At 35.5% G+C, this 19,862-nt stretch overlaps 1 protein-coding gene across 1 annotated transcript; it reads left to right on the forward strand.

Annotated features, from left to right (window-relative positions):
- The first annotated feature begins 527 nt into the window (after nucleotides 1-527).
- LOC141634268 (nudix hydrolase 2-like) lies at nucleotides 528-2,080 on the forward strand. Its single transcript, XM_074446494.1, has 5 exons — nucleotides 528-548; nucleotides 804-908; nucleotides 1,182-1,259; nucleotides 1,353-1,403; nucleotides 1,487-2,080. Exons 1-5 carry the CDS (start codon nucleotides 528-530, stop codon nucleotides 1,523-1,525), a joined length of 294 nt encoding a protein of 97 aa, XP_074302595.1. The 3' UTR covers nucleotides 1,526-2,080.
- Nucleotides 2,081-19,862: the final 17,782 nt, after the last annotated feature.

Below are 19,862 nucleotides of genomic sequence, written 5' to 3' on the forward strand. Positions count from 1 at the left end.
TTTGGGCTTTTGGCATTGTTAAACAAACTTTTAAATAATGTAGGCAGTACGTAGCTGACCGTTGGTGCTATTTATACCTCATGAGTCATAACCCCAGTTATGTTCCATCTTTGCAGATTATCTCAGCTAACATAGCTGACCGTAGATGCTGCTATTTTTATCGCTACATGAATATAGAGGTATGCATCAGCAACTGAACCTCCATATTCCATCTATTCTTTGTTGACGTTTCAATATTCTTCATTCAAGACAAAGATAAGGCCTTTAGTAATATAAGCTGAAACTTATTCTTAACGACTATTGTAATGCATTGGGTCATATAATTAATATGTAGGAATTGAGAATTCTTTTTAGCCCAAATACTTCTTTGGCTATTACTTCGAAGGATTATTCAGGTGAGTTGTCCATTTATTTTGTGTTATTTCTTTGATTCAATTGATTTTGAGCCATCTTCTATCGATTGTTGATTCTGGGTAAGTTGACTAATTCCATCGACATTCTCAAAGGCTCTTGACTTTGCTGGGTTTATGCAAACTGTTTCTTGTTCGGTATTCTTCCTCCAGCCATGGCTTGCATTTTCAAATCGAGGGGGAAACTCAGGTACCTCGACATTTTATACTTGACACTATCATTAAGCATGTAAACCTTAACTTTCTGAGGAGATATAAAATAATTATTTTGTGGTTTTTCGAGTTATTCTTAGTATCTTAAGGCTGTAGTTTTAATGGAAAACTGAGCTACATTCCCTGAATGTGCAGGTCTTCTCTGACTGGTGGAGATATGGTGCTATTTCTTCTATTTAGCGTTGTAGTAATGTTTACTGGATTCCTCAAACTATCTGTACAATCCCTGCAAACGCCTCACATCATGTTGTAATTGGTGCTATTGTCTTAACGGAGAAACGAGAGGTACTTGTTTTCATACCTGTTTTTCATCATTGCCCCTTTCCCTGGTTCTGTTTTATTTCCTTTCGCTATACAAGGATTTATGATATAGCAGCATGAAACATGGTATTAAATTTCGAATTGAGATTTGATCTTGGATTCGATCATTCATGCCAAACACTATTAGATTGTCTTATCTCTAAACCGAGTTTGAAGAAACAAGCGTTTGAATTTTACGCTCACTTTGGATCTGAGTATCGTATATGTGGCCTAAATGTCTATCCTTTATTTTTCCAGCTGCTTGTATTACAAGAAAATAGTGGCAGGTTACGAGGAACTGGTATCTGGAAGGTCCCTACTGGTGTTGTTGACGAGGTAAAGTGCTAAAGGTCTTTATGCCACTAAATTCGATTTCGTATAAGAGTATAAGGCATGCTGTTAATCTCTGTTGGATTGATGAACATTCAGGGAAATGATATATGTGTGGCAGCAGTAAGAGAAGTTAAAGAAGAGACGGGAGTAAGTGTTATCTTAATTAAATTCATCCCCTTTAAACCAAAGAGAAGTCACTAGATTTTTCTAATACATCTGTAACTCTTCAGATTGATGCAGAATTTATCGAGGTAGTAGCATTCAGGTAATGTTTATACCTTTTTCAAGAACTTTTACATATAGCATCATTACTATATTCCAGGCTTTTGAACTTTTACATTCAGTGTGTTAGTAGAGATAGATACGAGCTCATTTGAGCTACGCCGTGGATGTGCTTGAGATGCGATTGGACAACCAGACTCAAGCTCATCGACCTTTAAAATTGAAGCTCAGGAGGTTGTGTTTTTGCCTAGATAAGGAGAATTGACTGAATTATAATTTGAAACATATCCGTATAAGTTCGATCCTAGTTCATTTGGATCATTATTCATTAAAAATTTCGATGAAGGTGGACATACGATGCTATGAAGTATAGATTAGGACAGACGAGTGTCAAAGAGGCAGAAAGGTAGTATTTTTTTTACTTACTAACGATTTTGCAGTATAGATTAGGACATACGATGCTCCTCGACTTTTCTGCTCCTCACGTTCAAGTGAGTGTATTGCTAGTAGTTGTGATACTTAAAATACAGTAATGTATGTGTCTTGTTAGTTATATAGGATCTTCTATGTTGATATTTTGTTTTCTCATTAACTTTGTTGTGTTGAACAAGATTCTCCGGGTAATATGCCCAATGGGAGATGAGCAAATATGAGGCTGCCAAGTAGTCTTGTCTCTTTGGTCTTTTTTTTTAAAACAATTAATCAGTTTACATATCGGTTTATATTTTTGTATAGCTTAGTCGTCTAAGTAAATTTGACACATTATGTAAATGAAATTTTTTTGTAATTGGCTTTGGATAACCGATTGATTGTATACATATATTGTTTTTTGATTATGGAGTTATTTTGCATTGTCATCATGTGTACGACTAATATGGGCAACAGCGTAATTTTTTTTTTATAAAAAATAATAATTATAGACATCGGATTTTTGCAAAAAACTGATGTCCATTGATCAAATAGACATCGGTTTTCCTAAAAATCTGATGTCCATTAATCAAATAGACATCGGTTTTTCTAAAAATCCGATGCGCAAATTTTAATGGACATCGGTTTAAAATCCGATGTCCATTAATCCACAATGGACATGACCAAACTCTACATCGGTTGTGTATCCGATGTCCATATTGCGAAAAATCTGATGTCCATCACAAGTTCTGTAGTAGTGAAAGGAAGAAATAATAACAATCAAAGGATTAAGATTAAGAAAAGAGAGTATAATACCGATTACAAGGTTCGATCCAAGGGAAGAGTAGGAGAGATTAAGAGAGAAGAAGAGAAGAGGAAAGCAACGTAGTCTGTAGTGTCTTTCAGTAGTCAAAAATCATACTACTTAACCTAATAACAAAGCCTAATTACAAAGCCCATACGAAATAAGGCAAGAAACACGGCTACATAACAAAACCTCTTGATCGAGTAGAATTAAACCACTCGATCGAGGAACTAAGCAAAAATTCCTCTCGATCGAATGGAAAAACCGTTCGATCGAGGACTTCTTATAATGGCCTTCTCGATCGAGTATGAAAACAACTCGATCGAGTGAAACTCCAAGAGATAAAGCATTCGATCGACTGAAAAGAGGTCGATCGAGCTATATTAGCGCATAAGGCACTTTGACACCTTCCGAAATCAGCTCACACGTCTTAAAAGTGATGGATTCCGAGTTCCGATTCCTTGTTCTCCATAAATGTATGAAAATGGGACAAGTTTAGGCTTGATTTATCTTCTTTCTGGTCCGTACTTGCAATATACACAAGACAAACCAAAGTAGACTATTCGGGGGTTTTTGTAGCTAGATGCCACGTAAAATAGTACAGAAATGCGTGTAAAAAGGAGGTAAAAGCCCTATATAAAATACACGCATCATAAAGAAAAGAGGATTATTTCTTAAAGACAGAGTGGAAGAAAATGTTCAAGAGCCACAAACTGAGAATAAGACGTAGGAAGTTGTTCCTTCTTGGTCAAAATCAGTAATTATTTCTTCGAAACCTAAAGTGGACAGGAGTCATGTTACCTTTTGAAAGTAATAAACCTGTAACTTATTAAAATGCTTTATCTAGTCTAAACTCCACAAAAGTCCGAAATAAGCATAAACATGAAAATGTTTATTTAGCTTGGTTGGTTGGTGGCAAAGGGTTTTGCACGCAACAACAACGCTTCATTATATTCGGATATGATTTGATATAGTTGGATTTTAAAATATTCTTGCATGAGTTTTGAAAATCGCAACAATCCTAAGGTAGGATGAAAACTTAAGAAGAAGTCTTAAGTAGATGTTAAGGAGTTAAAGTGTATATTTTGATCATGTGATAAACCTTTCTCGAGTTGTCGATTAGTTTTGTTTATACATGGAGTTTAGTGGGAGTAATGTGGTGTTATTAATCTTATATGTAAGCGACATATTGATCATTGTGAATGATGAAAGACTTAGGAGAAAGAATAATACATCTCTAAGGTATCCAGACCTATAAAGATAGATCTAAGAGAATATTAGCGTTAAAGTTAATATTCTTATGTTAATAAGAATCTTGACAAGTTCAAAAGTATTGAACATGAAGGAATTGAATCCATTTGCTTCCGTTGCGAGATTAATTCATTACGCTAAGATGTATTACCATTCTTAAACCTCGTATACTTGGAGTATGACGAGATGTTACAAATCGAATCCTTGAGAGAAGTCTCTATATAGCCACATAGTTCATTAGTTAGTATTCAGGAAGTGCTAAAGATATGAAGCTAAGCATTTAGAAATGAGATGGATTTATGTGCAAGGAGTTACACAAAAACCATATTCTAAACACATAAGGATGGTTAGAGAACCATCTTGGCTATATTATTTAAGGAAGATATCTGCTAGAAACGTCCTAGGCAATTGAACAATGAGATATACACAACAAAAATTGAGTAAACTTGCAATAATGAGATATGCAAGAAAGAAGGGATGATATTAAGATTCGGTTTTGTGAATTGGAGGAACTGTGGTAGTTCGTTCCAATAACCGAAGATCCTATCCCATTCACTATGAGGACAGTGGGAGCTATCCTAAGGCAAGAGAACCTTTGTCTAGATTGGATCTAGACACGTACTCAAGGATTTTATAATAAAGATTATACATAACAAAGGGAAAAAGTATATAGTAAGGTTAGGAAAGTGCAAAGTGTTGCTAAAACTTGCTAACCAAGGCCTTTTTATAGGCTAAGCATGATATGTCATGCCATTTCAATTGAGTTGAGATGTATAGTTATATACAATATTAAGTATGGACTATAGATTATGTAGTAATTGATATGGTATCAATTTTACATTTGTGATAATGCACTCATCGTTTGAGTTTTATTCAAAACTCTTTTCTTATAATACTTTGTTTTGAAATAGGTTGTCGAGACAATATTGGACCCTATTAAAGTGAACTGGAATTAACATAGTATTCGCCCCCTAGTCACTTATATGAGGTGACGTCTCCTAGTGACTAGAGTGCGAGTCGATTGATGGCAAGTTCAAGTGCCATAGAGTCATAAGAGATGACTAGTCGATCACATAGGCAGATTGTATGAGACACTCTGTTGGGCAATGACCGCTTATAGGGCTCTGGTAATTAACATAGCCTGGTCGTGGCGAGAGCTACTTTAGTATTCTTTTGAGTCAATTCTTTGACTAGAGACTGTTCGCCCAAGTTGACACAATTTCTGAGTGACTTTAAATTATGCTCTAGGACTTTCGTAAATGAGGTCAAATGGGCATCTTTTGGGTCATGATGAGCTGTGGCTAGACAAAGGGAATAGTGCGATAGGAATTGTCCACCCCCTTGTCAGGGTTATTTAAAAATCTCAGGGCCACTCGAGGAGTAGTGCACTGAAAATGCATGGCCACGCTCGGAAGGTATCTACGGTAGATAATTCCGGTGAGACAGTTACTCTCCATATTGAGGAAACCACTCTTAATATGATCACTTGCAAGAATGACCTGCAATACACCTTGCATTGAGTGGCAGATTGTAATAGGACAAGTGAATTGGTGACGCACACTTGTCTCGGACAAGTGGGAGATTGTTGGAGTATGTGTCCTCAACAATAGTGCGATCACATTATTAAAACTCATGATAAGAATACGTAAAGGAATGATTCATTTACATAAGTCAACTGGTCAACATTAATCGGTAATGATCGACTGACTAGAGTTTGACATTACTGTCGGTTGACGGTGGTGATCAGTTGATCCCTTAAGGTCACACCTAAAGGACGATTCCCTTAATAGATAAATTAATTAATTGTATATTGATACAGATTAATTAATAAATCCTTAAAATTGAACAATTTACGTTTACGAGTGAGAATATATATCTTATTGTAATTCGATTAAATAAGATTCGTTTTAGTAATTAAAAGGTTATATTACTAAAAATTTGTTTATGAAACAATTAAGAGAGAATGGTTAATTATAATTACAAAGGGTTGTAGATTATATTAACATAATTATTTTATATACTTGTAATTATGAATTACTAGTTAATTTGTCAAGTGTAATTTATTTATTTAAGTAATGATATTTAAGTTGTTAAATATGCATTAAATTGTATAAATAGCATGGTAGGTGTCTAACGACATACCATATTACACAATGTGTGACATAAGACAATTGACAAGAAAAAAATGGAAATCCATTTTATGTAATGGACCATTTTTTATGGGTGGTTAGTGGGAGTGTTATTTTATTTTAAATAGAACATAATCATAATCCTACTTGACTAGCCTTCACCCTAATAGACTTTGATAAGAGAAAAAGGAAAAGTGAGAAGGCCATGCATTGGCTCCTTTGGAGCATGCTACCTGGCCACTCCCTCCATTATGAGGACTTCTCATTTTTATTTTTTTTCTTTAGTCTTTCTCTAATATTCTCTATATTCTCTCTAAAGGAAAAATTCTCTAAAATAAGTTCTAGAATAAAACTGTTCTAGATCTAATACTCTTATAAGTTTACTAAGGTAGTAACATTGATAATAATAGATTATATTTTAAGGTTAACTACTAAGATAATCTACTTAATTAATTAGTAGTTTTAAGGGGTAGTCTTGGTGCAATTGAAAGGAGGTTCTCACACTATTGAGACTAAGGGGATCATCCATTTACTTTGAGCTCAAGAACAAGTATAGAAAGGTGTTCTTACTTGTGCCGTAATCCAATTTCTGCAAGGTAAGGAGCATTCTTCTTAATATTTGATTTATTAATGTTATGCATGTACTAAATCATCATCTAATTAAAAGAGTAGTCTAGATATATAATTAAAGAGTTTAATTAGAGGGTTATTGAATCCTTTCAAATAGGCCATATGTGACAGATTACCTTATTTCATGAGACCAGAATGATGTCACAAGTACTAACTAACTACTACTTCGTATAAACTTCATGCAATACGTGCACTATGGTATATACTATAAAGTTTTACATTTTAGTGTTATACTTATAAATTTTTAATTTTTACTATATTATTTTTTTTGTTGAATTTTAGTAATATTATAAGCAACCGTCCAATTGGACAAACCATTACATCATATGACTCATGTTTTGTGACTTCAAAATTAACACAAACTTACAAGATGCATATCTTTAAACACTAATGCCTATCTCATTACACCAATTCCTATCTGACAGTTTCATCTCCCCTTAAAATCCCCATAATACTTGTCTTCTGCAATCTTCCTTAACTTGTTGTATCTTCCGACCAGGCTGTTGTACATACCCTTCTATCCTGCAAATATTCTTGCAATTCCAGATCCCATATAGTACTCCAACCACAGCAACTTGAACAATTTGTCTGCCCAGAATAGAAGTACCCTTCAGTTTCAGCACTTTCACACAATCTGATAGATTCCTTCCACTGATATGTAACCAATCTGCAAGTAACTGGAAGCACCTCTTTGCAAAAGCACATTCTGCAAAGAGATGAATGTGGGTCTCAAGTTCCACACCACATAGAAAGCATTCAGTTTGGACATCAATACCCATCCGCTGCAACCTGTCAAGAGTGAGGAGCCTCTGATGTTGTTTAAGCCACATAGTGAAGCGCCAGTTAGGGACTTTATATCTATTCCAAACTATTTTGAACCAGGGGACCTTCTGATCAGATCCTTGCATCAGCCATTTATAACCCTCTACAATAGTGTAATTATCATCTCTGTCTCTCCATTTGCCTTGAACATACCCATCTTTAAGAGTATTTTTAACTTCACAGATCCTCCTCCATGACCGGGAACTATAGTTAGGTTCATAAGACATTAATGGAACACCCTTTAAATAAATGTTAACCACCCAACGAATCCAGAGATGGTCCTGCTTAGTTGCTAGCCACCAGACAAGCTTTCCAATGGAAGCAATATTCCACATTTTGCTATAAATTAACCCCAATCCTCCATTATCTTTAGGTTTACACTAGACATTCCAAGCTACCAAGGGTGCCTTAGAGTATTTATCACTTCCTTCCCACAAAAAAATTCCTACAAAGTGCATGAATTCTATCCATAACACTAATATGCAATATAAAAATTTGGGACCAATAAGTATGAATAGTAGATAGGACAACTTTAACCAAAATTAACCTCTTTGAGTAAGACATCATCCTATTATTTCAACCCTTTATCCTACTAAGAATTCTATCCACCAAAACATTACAATCAATTTTAGTCAGCCTCTTGTGGGATATTTTCACCCGAAGGTGCTTAAAGGGCAGGTCTCCTTTCTTGAAACAGTACCCTGAAGAACCCTTTGCACCACTTCTGTTCTCATGTCATTACAATAAAAGTCATATTTCTCAGAATTTATATTCAGACCAGAAGCATTTGAGAATCTCCTAAACAACTCCATTGTGATACAAATATATTTGACTTCCCTTTTACAAAATAAAAGCAGATCATCTACAAACATTAGATTTGTCAGCTTTAAAGGTTTGCAAAGAGGATGGAATTGAAACCCGGATAAACCACTTTCTAAGTTTAACAGCCTACTCAAGTACTCCATACAAAGAGTGAAAAGCAAAGGAGACATTGGGTCTTCTTGTCTTAAACCCCTGCATCCAAGGAAATAACCATGGCTTTGCCCATTCAAACTTATAGAGTAGGATGTAGTACTGATGCACTGCATAATAAGTCTGATTAACTTAGGGGGAAATGAAGGGCATCCAACATCATACCCATTCAATAGAGTCATAAACTTTCCTAAGGTCCACTTTCATCAAACATCTAGAGGAGACACTTTTCCTTGTATAAAGTCTTATCAAGTCCTGACTAATCAGAATGTTACCAAGTATACTCCTACCTTTGATAAAGGCACATTGGATAGGGTTGATAAGCATAGGAAGGCTTCCACTAATCATATTGCACGGAAGTTTTTAAATCACTTTATAAAGAGTGTTGCAGCAAGCAATAAGTCTAAACTCTTTGACTGATTTAGGATTGTCCACTTTAGGAATTAAAACTAGAATGGTGCTGCTATTAATCTGTCTCAGAAGCTTATCATTTTTAAAGAAGTCCTTAATAGCATCACAGATATCCTTTTTAATAATAGTCCAGCTTGCTTTAAACAAACAACTTGTATAGCCATCTGGACCAGGACTCTTATCATTGGGAATAGATAATAAAGCCTTCTTGATCTCCTCTTCAGAAGGAATACTACATATTCCATCCCAGCCATCTTCATCCAGAATATGTCCTTGTGTCACCACATTTTTATAAAAATCAGCAGTCTGAGCTCTAGACCCCAACAACTCCTTATAATAATCAACAAAAGCTTATAGGATAGCATCAGGATCTTTGCATTCCACACCTGAACTGTTCTCTATTTGCAAAACCTTGTTGTGAATTTGTCTTTTCTTGATAGCTTGATGAAACATAGCAGTATTAGCATCTCCTTCCCTAGCCCATGCACATTTTGCCTTTTGTTTGAGATACTCTGCCTAGATTCATCCGCTGATAGGATTCCCTGACTTGTCTCTCCTTGTCCATCAACATAGTATTAGTATTCTCCAATTGCAATTGTAACTGACACTCAAGTAAGAGCTGAAAAGCCACATCAACATTCCTTTCTATATCTGAAAACATAACCCTATTCAGTCCTCTAAGGCTAGTCTTCAATACTTTAAGCTTCCTTACCACCTTGAACATAGGAGTACCATTGACCTGCATCTGCCATTTCTCGGCCACTACTTCACCAAAATCCTCCACTTTAGTCCACATATTAAAAAAATGGAATGGTTTCTTTTTCCCACCAGTACTCTCCCCACAAGATATTATGCAGGAACATTGATCAAGTCCCCTTCAGGTTGATAATATGCAATCCAGTTAATCCATAAAGTCAACCAATCACCATTGACAAGGACTCTATCAATCCTACTAAAGATCTTAGTGGTACTAGGTTGCTTGTTATTCCATGTAAAGAAAGCACCAGTAGTTTTCATGTCTTGGAGATCACAGCTACTCACAGTAGACTGAAAGGGAAACATTTCCTCATCCCTTACAATCTTACCCAATCTCTCATTAGCATACATGACATTATTAAAGTCACCCAAAACAATCCAAGGTCCAGTCACACATAACCTAATAAGAGCATTCCATAGAGGCAACCTTTCTTCTATTTTATTAAAAGCATATATAAAAGCTGCCCAGAAACATTGCCCATTTAGCAGTACCTTCACTTTAGTATGAATATACCGAGCTTCCATTTCTAAAACCTCTATACCTATACCTTATTACTCTTCTAGAGGATCCAAATCCTACCACTTGGATGCATTATTGTATTAGTAATATAATCCCAGTTATAGCAAACCATACTAGCAACCCTATTTAGAGACAAAGGTTTAACCCTTGTCTCAAGGAGCCCAAATAGATCCACATCATTTTGATGCAGAAGTCACTTAATATCTTTCTATTTATTCTTACTGTTCAGGCCCCTCATATTCCATACTTCTTTGCTATTTCTTTACATATTATAAACTAGTGGAATATGGGAGGGGATATATGCATGAAAATTTTCCTATATGAAAAGAATTTGGACGCATGAAACTTATATATAATGAAGTGGAGAATCAATGAATTGCTATCATCAAATTTTATCTTATATGTTATTACTGAAAATTCTATTTTGTAGAATTAGAGTACAACTTGAATACGATGACAACAAAAGTAATAGCCAATAAAATTGCTTCAAAAATTTCTCTTTTAAGTATAAAGATAGATAGATAGATAGATAGATAGATAGATAGATTCATTATTTTTCACGTTTTCCCTTGTTTAAATTTGATTTAAGAAAACAAAATTAAGTGTCAAAATTAATCAAAAAAGTTAAGTAGTGTCCTGAAAATATTTTTCACACGAAGCGGGTATTCTACTCTTAAAATATGTGTGTTGAACAAAGGAATGAATACCATATTTCTATTTGTTTTTCCCGAATACAGTTGACAAATAATTGACATATTATGTAATGAAGACATGGTAATAGCAGGAAGAATGTGTTGTGCAATTTTGCAAACAACACGTGGAGTTGGTTCATCGTGACATTGAGAGTACAACTTTGGTATAAAAAAATCGGGTTCGTGCCGGGAGTAGGTGGTCTGGGTGGGGTGGTATGGTGGTCTGGCTGTGAAAGGGAGGCGGCTATGAAAGGTGGTTGGCCGGTGGGAGTTGGATTGATTAATTTAAGAGGATTTATTGATCATAAAACAAAATGGAGAATGAGGGTGTAAAATAACAAGGGTATAATGGTCAATCGTGACCATGATTGAGTAAATCATGTCATGAAAAAGCATAACCCATAAACATTTCATGTGGATGTAACATTGAAAACTTTGGAAATTTTTCTAATGAGTACTCGTATAACATAACATATGAACAACCACAAGTTCAATGAACATGACTAGTGTCGTTCTTGGGCTCGTCTTCCAGCCCATAACAACGATGATGTAGTGTCAAGGAAGCAAAGCTTGAAAGCAGAAATGCAGAAGCAAAGGAGTAAAAAGCAAGCTGGAAGCGGCCAATAAGGCTCTCCTTACGCTGTTAAAATGAAGTTGGTGCCAATTTCGACTTCGATTTCGACTTATGAGCTTCCTGTCTCCTTGTGCTCTGTGTTACTCTAATACAGTAATAATCACAACTTCATGCAAAGTTTCCAAACCAATTTTCATGAATAGATCAGTTAACCACGTAGACAACAAATAATGTCTCGAATCTCAAGTATAAATCCGTCACATACAAAACTCGACAACACAATGACACTCGATACTGTGGACACGGGGGGCTCACGGGGGCGCTTGGGAACAAGCGTTTGCATTTGTGGAGTCGCCACCAATTTTTATAGGAAATTGAAACCGTTCGAATACCTCGTGCCATGTCAAGACACAAATGAGTGACATGAACACTAAGAACTCGTTACCCTTAGCATTCTATGTCTAGAATGACTCTCGTGGATGCCAATAAACATGGATGTTCACAGAGATCTGGAGTAAGGAGTGAAGATACGTATTAGGAAGTCCTTTTACTGAACACCTAATCCCGCCCGCCTCGATAGCGGCCTCTACTAATGATTAGGGAAATCATTCGTATTTGATATGTTGTCGATTATATGCATGCAATGTGATAGGTTTATCGCGAACCTATGCAAAGATAAATTCCCTAAACACAAATAAATGTAGTAATAGGGGTCGAATCACAAGGAAACGGGAATTACGTCGTGAATTGTTATGGGTGGATTTTTATCAAGGTCGACTTCGATTTTTGGTTTGGTTTGTTTGTTTGATGATTAATAGAAATTATGATATAAATTATATGATTAAAAGGGAGTCTAAAGGGTTCGGGTCACACATGCAAGGGTAATGTTAGAATATGACTCGTCCGAGTCGTTTTCTGTTTTGGGTATATGAGAGTGAGATTAAAAGATAGAGCAAAAATAAACTAAGCAAAGACAAAGAACTCTTAACAGACGGACAATACATGCGTTTCGCATTGTTCAGTGACTTGCTTGGCGTTCGTTGTTGGATGCAAACATGGAATTGGAAAGTCAACCTTTGCCTTCTACTTTCCTAAAGTTAGTGGGTTTTTTTTACTTTCCAAATTGTTTAATTCTTTGTCGTCATTAGTCATTGTATTTGGCTAAGGTATTTAGTTTGTTTAGTATTTCTCTTAGTTTCCTAATTAGCTTAGGTATATAGTTTTGGGTGGAATAATACTATATAAAGACCCGACTATATTCTAGGTTAATTAAGAGAGAAAGGTAGAAAACTTGGTGAGGCAAGTTTGAGGGCTCGTCTTTTGTAATCTGTAATTCTCTCCATACATAGTGAAATATTTCCCTGGCCCTTGTGGACGTAGCTATCATATTGATAGTGAACCACGTAAATTCTTGTGTTCTTTATTTTGCTATTGTTATTGCATCGTCTCAACACGCTTCCGCGCATAACAATTGGTATCAGAGCTAGGTTATTTGATCTGGGAGAGATGATGGCACAACAGTTAGCTACAAAGATCGACAGATTTACGGGAAGGAATAATTTTGGACTATGGCAGATAAAGATGAGAGCTTTGCTTAAGCAGCAGTGTATCTGGAGACCGTTGACGCCGGGTTTCTCCACAAAGGTGACAAAGACTACCGCAGGGGCGGTGGCAGGTGCTGAGTCGTCAGTCACGGTGACTGAGGATCCTGAGTTGGTAACAATGGAGGAAAGGGCTCATGCTACAATCTTGTTATGTCTGGCAGACGATGTTATTACAGAAGTTGCAGGTGAGGAAACTGCAGCTGGCTTGTGGGCAAAATTGGAGAGTCTTTATATGACTAAAACACTCACCAATAAATTGTTATTGAAACAACGTTTGTTTGGCATCAGAATGCAAGAAGGTATGTCACTTCGGGATCATCTAGAAAAGCTTAACTCTATTTTACTAGATCTACGTAATTTAGATGTTAAGATAGAAGATGAGGATGCTGCGCTTATTTTGTTAGTTTCTTTACCGTTATCATATGAGAACTTTGTAGAGTCACTTGTGGTGGGTAAGGAGACTTTGACCCTAGAGGAGGTGAAGTCGTCGCTTCACACTAGGGAGTTACGCTTGAAGGCAACTAATGTTGTGGTAGATAATCGGGCTTTGGGATTGGTTGCTAAAAGTGAAAAGGAAACGGTTGATTTGGAGGGAAAAAGAAGAAGTCGTATAGGCCTAAGTCAAAGGGACCAAGTTCTAGTGATTATTGCCATAAGCGTGGGGAAAAGGGTCATTGGAAGTTAGAATGTCCTAAGCCAAAGAAGGGAAATTTTGCTTCTTTTGCGGTACTGCCCAACAATCAAAAAGTGATTACGACTCGAGGATGATCTAGCATTGGTGGTCCAAGAAAAGAATCATTTAGGTGATAGATGGGTTCTTGATAGTGGATGCACATCTCACATGTGTTCTAAACGGGGATGTTTCGACATATAGTCATCATAGAAAACCTTTGTTACCATGGGTGATGGAGCGGTTTGTGAGGCTGTTGGAGTAGGCTCTGTGAAGTTTTTAATGCATGATGGAAAGGTTAGATATCTCAAGGGTGTAAGGCATGTTCCACAACTTAAGAGTAATCTTATTTCTCTTGGAATGTTAGACAGGAGGGGTTTTCAATTTCAAGGAAAAGGTGGAGTATTGAGTGTGTGCAAGGGTCCATGGGAGTTGCTTCGTGGTGTGAAGTCAAGTGCAGGTAACTTGTATCTTTTACAAGGTAAGGCATTGACTAGGGGGATGTCACCTTCTAAACATTGTGGTAATGTAGAGGTGAGTCATACTAGGCATGTTGGTCTAGAGGGGTTGAATCTTGCTTCTGGGTTGATAGTTGATGATGTCGAAGGTGAGGTGGAGCTTGCCGAGGCTGTAGTGGTCGATGGATCAGGATCAACAAGAAGAAGTTCAACAACCGAATTGAAGAGTTCATCTTTTGTTGAGGATGATTGTGTCAACGGGAAGGTGGAGTTAGGGGATACTCCTAAAGGCCGGGTTGATAAAACAAATCGTCAAGAAGAACAACAAAGAGTCTTTCAGTTGCGGAGTGGTATGATAAGGTTTGGAAATTTCGAGCCTTGTATACTAAAAGGTAGCTATTTTGTCTCAAGCAACAAGTCTAAGCCAGAAGATGTTGGGTTGAGAGGTGATTTTATGGGGAGTCACCAGTTAGCTAGCGCGTCCCGGTGAGGGCGTGAGATCACCCCGGCGAGGGTGTGAGTGCTCCGGCGCGAGCACGGTAAGGAGCCCGACGGGGCGTCCATGCCTCGGCGTAGGCATTTGACTCCGGCGTGGGTCGGGTTACGGCTATAGTATAGCTCATCTTGGCTAAGGTGGAGCTAGCACGGTGTCTCATGGTTTGAGACTGCTATCGGCAATCATAGTGTAACTATGATGGAGGGTTCAGTTGACTGGAAGTTGTTCGTAGATCCGACTGTCCGAGTCAAGGTGGAGATTGTTAGAATATGACTCGTCCGAGTCGTTTTCTGTTTTGGGTATATGAGAGTGAGATTAAAAGATAGAGCAAAAATAAACTAAGCAAAGACAAAGAACTCTTAACAGACGGACAATACATGCGTTTCGCATTGTTCAGTGACTTGCTTAGCGTTCGTTGTTGGATGCAAACATGGAATTGGAAAGTCAACCTTTGCCTTCTACTTTCCTAAGGTTAGTGGGTTTTTTTTACTTTCCAAATTGTTTAATTCTTTGCCGTCATTAGTCATTGTATTTGGCTAAGGTATTTAGTTTGTTTAGTATTTCTCTTAGTTTCCTAATTAGCTTAGGTATATAGTTTTGGGTGGAATAATACTATATAAAGACCCGACTATATTCTAGGTTAATTAAGAGAGAAAGGTAGAAAACTTGGTGAGGCAAGTTTGAGGGCTCGTCTTTTGTAATCTGTAATTCTCTCCATACATAGTGAAATATTTCCCTGGCCCTTGTGGACGTAGCTATCATATTGATAGTGAACCACGTAAATTCTTGTGTTCTTTATTTTGCTATTGTTATTGCATCGTCTCAACACGCTTCCACGCATAACAGGTAAACATATGATCATGATAAATTCGGTACTAATAACATTGTCAATTGCTTAGGTTTAGAGACGCCCACCTTACGGTATTAGTGTCAACCATAGACCGGGTCCTAAAGAAACTCTCGTCCATGACTAGGTCGTCCTACTATACATGCTTAGTCTAATTCAATTCCGTGCCTCTCGACTTATAGAACGAATGAACAAACTTAATCAATTGAATAAGGCCTTAAACAAAGATTAAACATTGTGGCACAAGCATGTGATAGAAGCAATATGAACAATATTATTATTAACCTATTTTATCATGTTATATACTTGATTTTTGCATGGCTCCCCTAGCCTTTAGACTAGGAAATTTAGCTACTCATACTAAAATGTAAATTGCAAACTAAATTGTAAGAAATGTTCAGCATGGTTATATGATTTATATAAATTAAATGATATAACATGTGAAAGGAACAATGCTAATGTAAAATGAAATACTTGATTATAAACTATGTGGTAACTAAAATAGTAATGTAAAATTGCAAACTTAGAATTAGAAATACCTTAAGGGAAGAGAACTTATATCGAAGAATAAATAACAATAACCAAATGCTTGAATATTAAATGCTTGAACAATAACTTGAAGTACAAAATGTTGAAAGATTAACTAATGGAATGCTTAACGATTTGTAAACTAAAATGAGATAACTAATGAGAGAAATTATAATGCTTGAGGCTATTGTAAGTAAACTTGAACGTAAAAAATGAGATGCCTAAAGCTTTGGAATACCTCTCCTATTTATAGGAGAGGAAGGGGAAACGTAAACAATCAAGAGGTATGCAACCCCGATCGGGGTTGGGTGGCCCTGATCGGGGTCGTGTGTTTCCGGGTATTTTCCACTTAATTCCCCACTTAATTGTTGAGGAATCCTAAGAACGTCATTAATGACTCTTAATACACCCGGGTAAATGCTTCATCTATCATCTTTAGAGCTCCCAAAAGTATCCTAAGCATGTTGGAATCTTATGTTTTTCCACCTTGACTTGGACTTGAACATTGGGCTTTGACTTTGATTGTTGGCAACATTTACATAACACATATTGATCCATTCATTTCTCCATGGAAAACTCATTCCAATGCTCTATGCTTAGTGTAAAAAATGATAGGAAAAAGCATCTAAATGCTTAGATTCCTACAAAAATGTGTTAAGATGAGCAAATACACCAGAACAACAAATATTAGCTTATGACACTATGATAAGTGCTAAATAACAAATAAAATGGAACTAATATAGGGGATGAAAGTATATAAAATATGCACTTATCAAAATTCCCCAAGCTAAACCCTTGCTTGTCCTCAAGCAAGAAACCAAATCCCATCAATTGCAATATCCAAACAAGCTAAGCATAATGATTTAAAAACCCGAAACAACATGGGCAAGGAATAAAGGAAGACATGAATGAGATTTACACGACAGCGTAGCAAGAAAACTTTGAATGAACCTTTAAGCTCTTGCATGATCTTTTGACTTATGGACTCTCACGGGGCACTCAAACTCTTTTATATGTGAAAGGACAATTTTGTGAATGAACACTCAACTATCCTCAACTTATAACAATGTGCCCGCAATCTAATATGATATATATGTCAAAACTAGCAAGCAAAGACAATCAAATATAAGCATGATGAAGAAGCCAGATGGGTAGGAAGAAGGCAAATAAACATGGGTAAGAAGGGGGAACAAATGAATTATGGTAATGTGGAGCTAAGTCAAGCTAGCAACTACTGAATTGTAAAGGTGCTCAATCCTAATTCCAACCCAATTTTGCAATTCAAACCATGAGAAAATCCTCCAAAATGTATGGATAATGCTTGAGAATTTCTCACATCTTTTCTTCTTCTGTTTTTTTTCTTTCTTTTCAATGCATACTTCATTTTTTTCATGCTTTTTCTCATTCATTCATTTTCTTTCTTCATTTTTTCCCTTTTTTTTCATTCTCATTTTTTCAACTTTTTCCGTTTTTTTTCTTCGTTTTCTCATTCATTTTTCATGAGCATTAAGACCAAGCTCACATGATATTCAAACTTTGAAACAAATCCCAATTGAGCACCCAAACAAGACCAAACAAGCTACTAGCTCAACAGGGTAGACAAGTTATAATGTAGCTAGGGAAAAATTGTTTGTGAAGGGGTGAAGAAGGCAATTATATTCATGTGAATGGCGCCAAAATGCTATAACAAGTGAATTGCATGCTTACCAAGAGATGACAAGAGAACCATGTTGGAGCTTGTGTCCTCCACAAATTAGTGTGATAACATTTGTAAATCTCTTACAGGTTCACAAGGGTATACTTCGTATATTTAATCAGTTGATTAACGTTTACCTAATAACGGTTGGCTTGCTAGAAAGTTTGACGTTATTATCATACAGATGACGGTGATCAACTGGTCCCTAAAGGTCACACCTATAGGACGTATTTGAGAAATGTGGTTATAGAAATATAATTACATTGATGCCCAAAATGACTAAAAAGTTAGTCAATGTGTTGATGAGATAATTATTTAATGAAAATTAAATAATATTAAGTTGAGACAATTAATCATCAATTCGTAAATTAAATATAATAAGTTATATTTAATTAAATATATATAAGGTTAGTTTGGACGAATTAATCTGTTAATTCGTAGTTAAATATAATCAGTTGTATTTAATATCAACAAATTGAATGTGTCATAGTGGTAATAGTGAGGGTACACATACCAAGAGGTCATTTGTTCGATCATCACTAGATGACAATTCAACACATATTATATATTTTTGGAAAGACCAAAATAAGGAGAATTTTGCTCCATAATTCGGTCTGATGGCCGAAAATTAGGGAAGTAATTTTCTTTCCTAATTGATTTCGGATTTCGGTCTATATAAAAAGAAAGGTAGAGAATTATTTCTAACCTAATACTTTTTCTGACCTTGCCTCCTCTTTCTCATCACAAAAACACAAAGACAATAAAATTTTACAGAAAATTTTAGATTGATTTCTAGCATAATCAAAGGGTATATCTCAGATCGTCTTGGGTGCAACTAATAGGCGAATATCAATTTTGATATTGTTCTTAGGCCAATTTTGCTAGGACCTAAGGTTAATTCTAAATCCTTTTACTTTTGTTTATGTATTTTATTTTATGACCTTAGATCATCTTTATTAAATCGTTATAATCCTTCATGTTAAAGGGAAGTATACAGATTATTTCCCACAAGTGGTATCAGAGCACTAGGCTACGATTTTAATCTTGATGATTTTCATTAAAATTGTATGTAAACATAACCTGATTTTCGAAAAAAATTAGGGTTTCTTTTTTTTTTGATTCGAAAATTTTGATTGTGCCGTTTTTTTCTTTTCTGTTTGATGATATTTTTCCCTTCTATTTTTCATATTATAGTTTATAATCAGTTAAAATTATCATATGAAGAATTGGTAGTTTTTTGATTTAATGCAGATTAAGTTAAAATTAAATGGAATCATCATGTTTATGATAAAAGGATTGTTTTTGCTATATAGTTTTTGGCATATCAATTGATCATGTTTATTATTTCATATGCTAATCATGTGCTTATAGCAAAGGTAAACAATTTATGCATCAAATCTTGTTTTAGGGCATGTTTGCCGCAAAAAGAAAAAAAAAATTAGGCATTAGGGTTCCTGTTTTTTTTTTAAACCGTGAGTTTTTTTTTTCCGTTTCTGTACTATTCACGTACAGCAATAAAAAAAATTCCGTTTCTGTACTGTTCACGTACAGCAATAAAAAAAAAAAAAAATTGGGAATGTTTTCCTAATTGCCGAAGGAAAAACTAAATTTAGAAAGTTTTCCCTTTTGTTTTCCTAATTGCTTAATAATAAAAAAAAAATGGGGGCTATTTTTCAGCCGTTTTCAGCTGGATTTTAATAAAAAAAAAAAAATTTGTTTATTTTTCAGCCGAGTACAATTAAAAATTGGTTTTTGTTTTTTTGGCCAATTAGTTATTGTGAATCGGTTCACAATTTAAAGATACCGAGTTATTTTAAAGCAGTTTAAAATTTTGACGGATAGAATTCATATTACAAGTTTAATATGGATTGAGAATGAAATTAATGTGATTAAATTGCGGAATTGTCACTTAATTTAATTTAAATAGGTGGTTTGGATAAATTAATCAACATAATTAATTTATTGTATTATGTATGTTTAATTTATTTTAGTTGATGCTTTTAATTATGTTGAATGAATCGAATGAATGAATTTTATTTACGTAATTAATTTTGCAATCGGTTGTAATTTGTAATACTTAGTGTGGCTTAGTCTATTATGTTTTCGTAATGAAGG

Source organism: Silene latifolia, chromosome Y (genome assembly GCF_048544455.1).
Source record: "Silene latifolia isolate original U9 population chromosome Y, ASM4854445v1, whole genome shotgun sequence".
Lineage (NCBI taxonomy): Eukaryota > Viridiplantae > Streptophyta > Magnoliopsida > Caryophyllales > Caryophyllaceae > Silene > Silene latifolia.

Excerpts from the sequence above, each read along its gene's own strand:
- LOC141634268 (XM_074446494.1), top strand. The coding sequence starts at position 528 with ATGCAAACTGTTTCTTGTTCG. Across the intron at positions 549-803 it reads TGCAAACTGTTTCTTGTTCG|CGTTGTAGTAATGTTTACTG; the intron begins GTATTCTTCCTC and ends TCTTCTATTTAG. Across the intron at positions 1,260-1,352 it reads CTACTGGTGTTGTTGACGAG|GGAAATGATATATGTGTGGC; the intron begins GTAAAGTGCTAA and ends ATGAACATTCAG.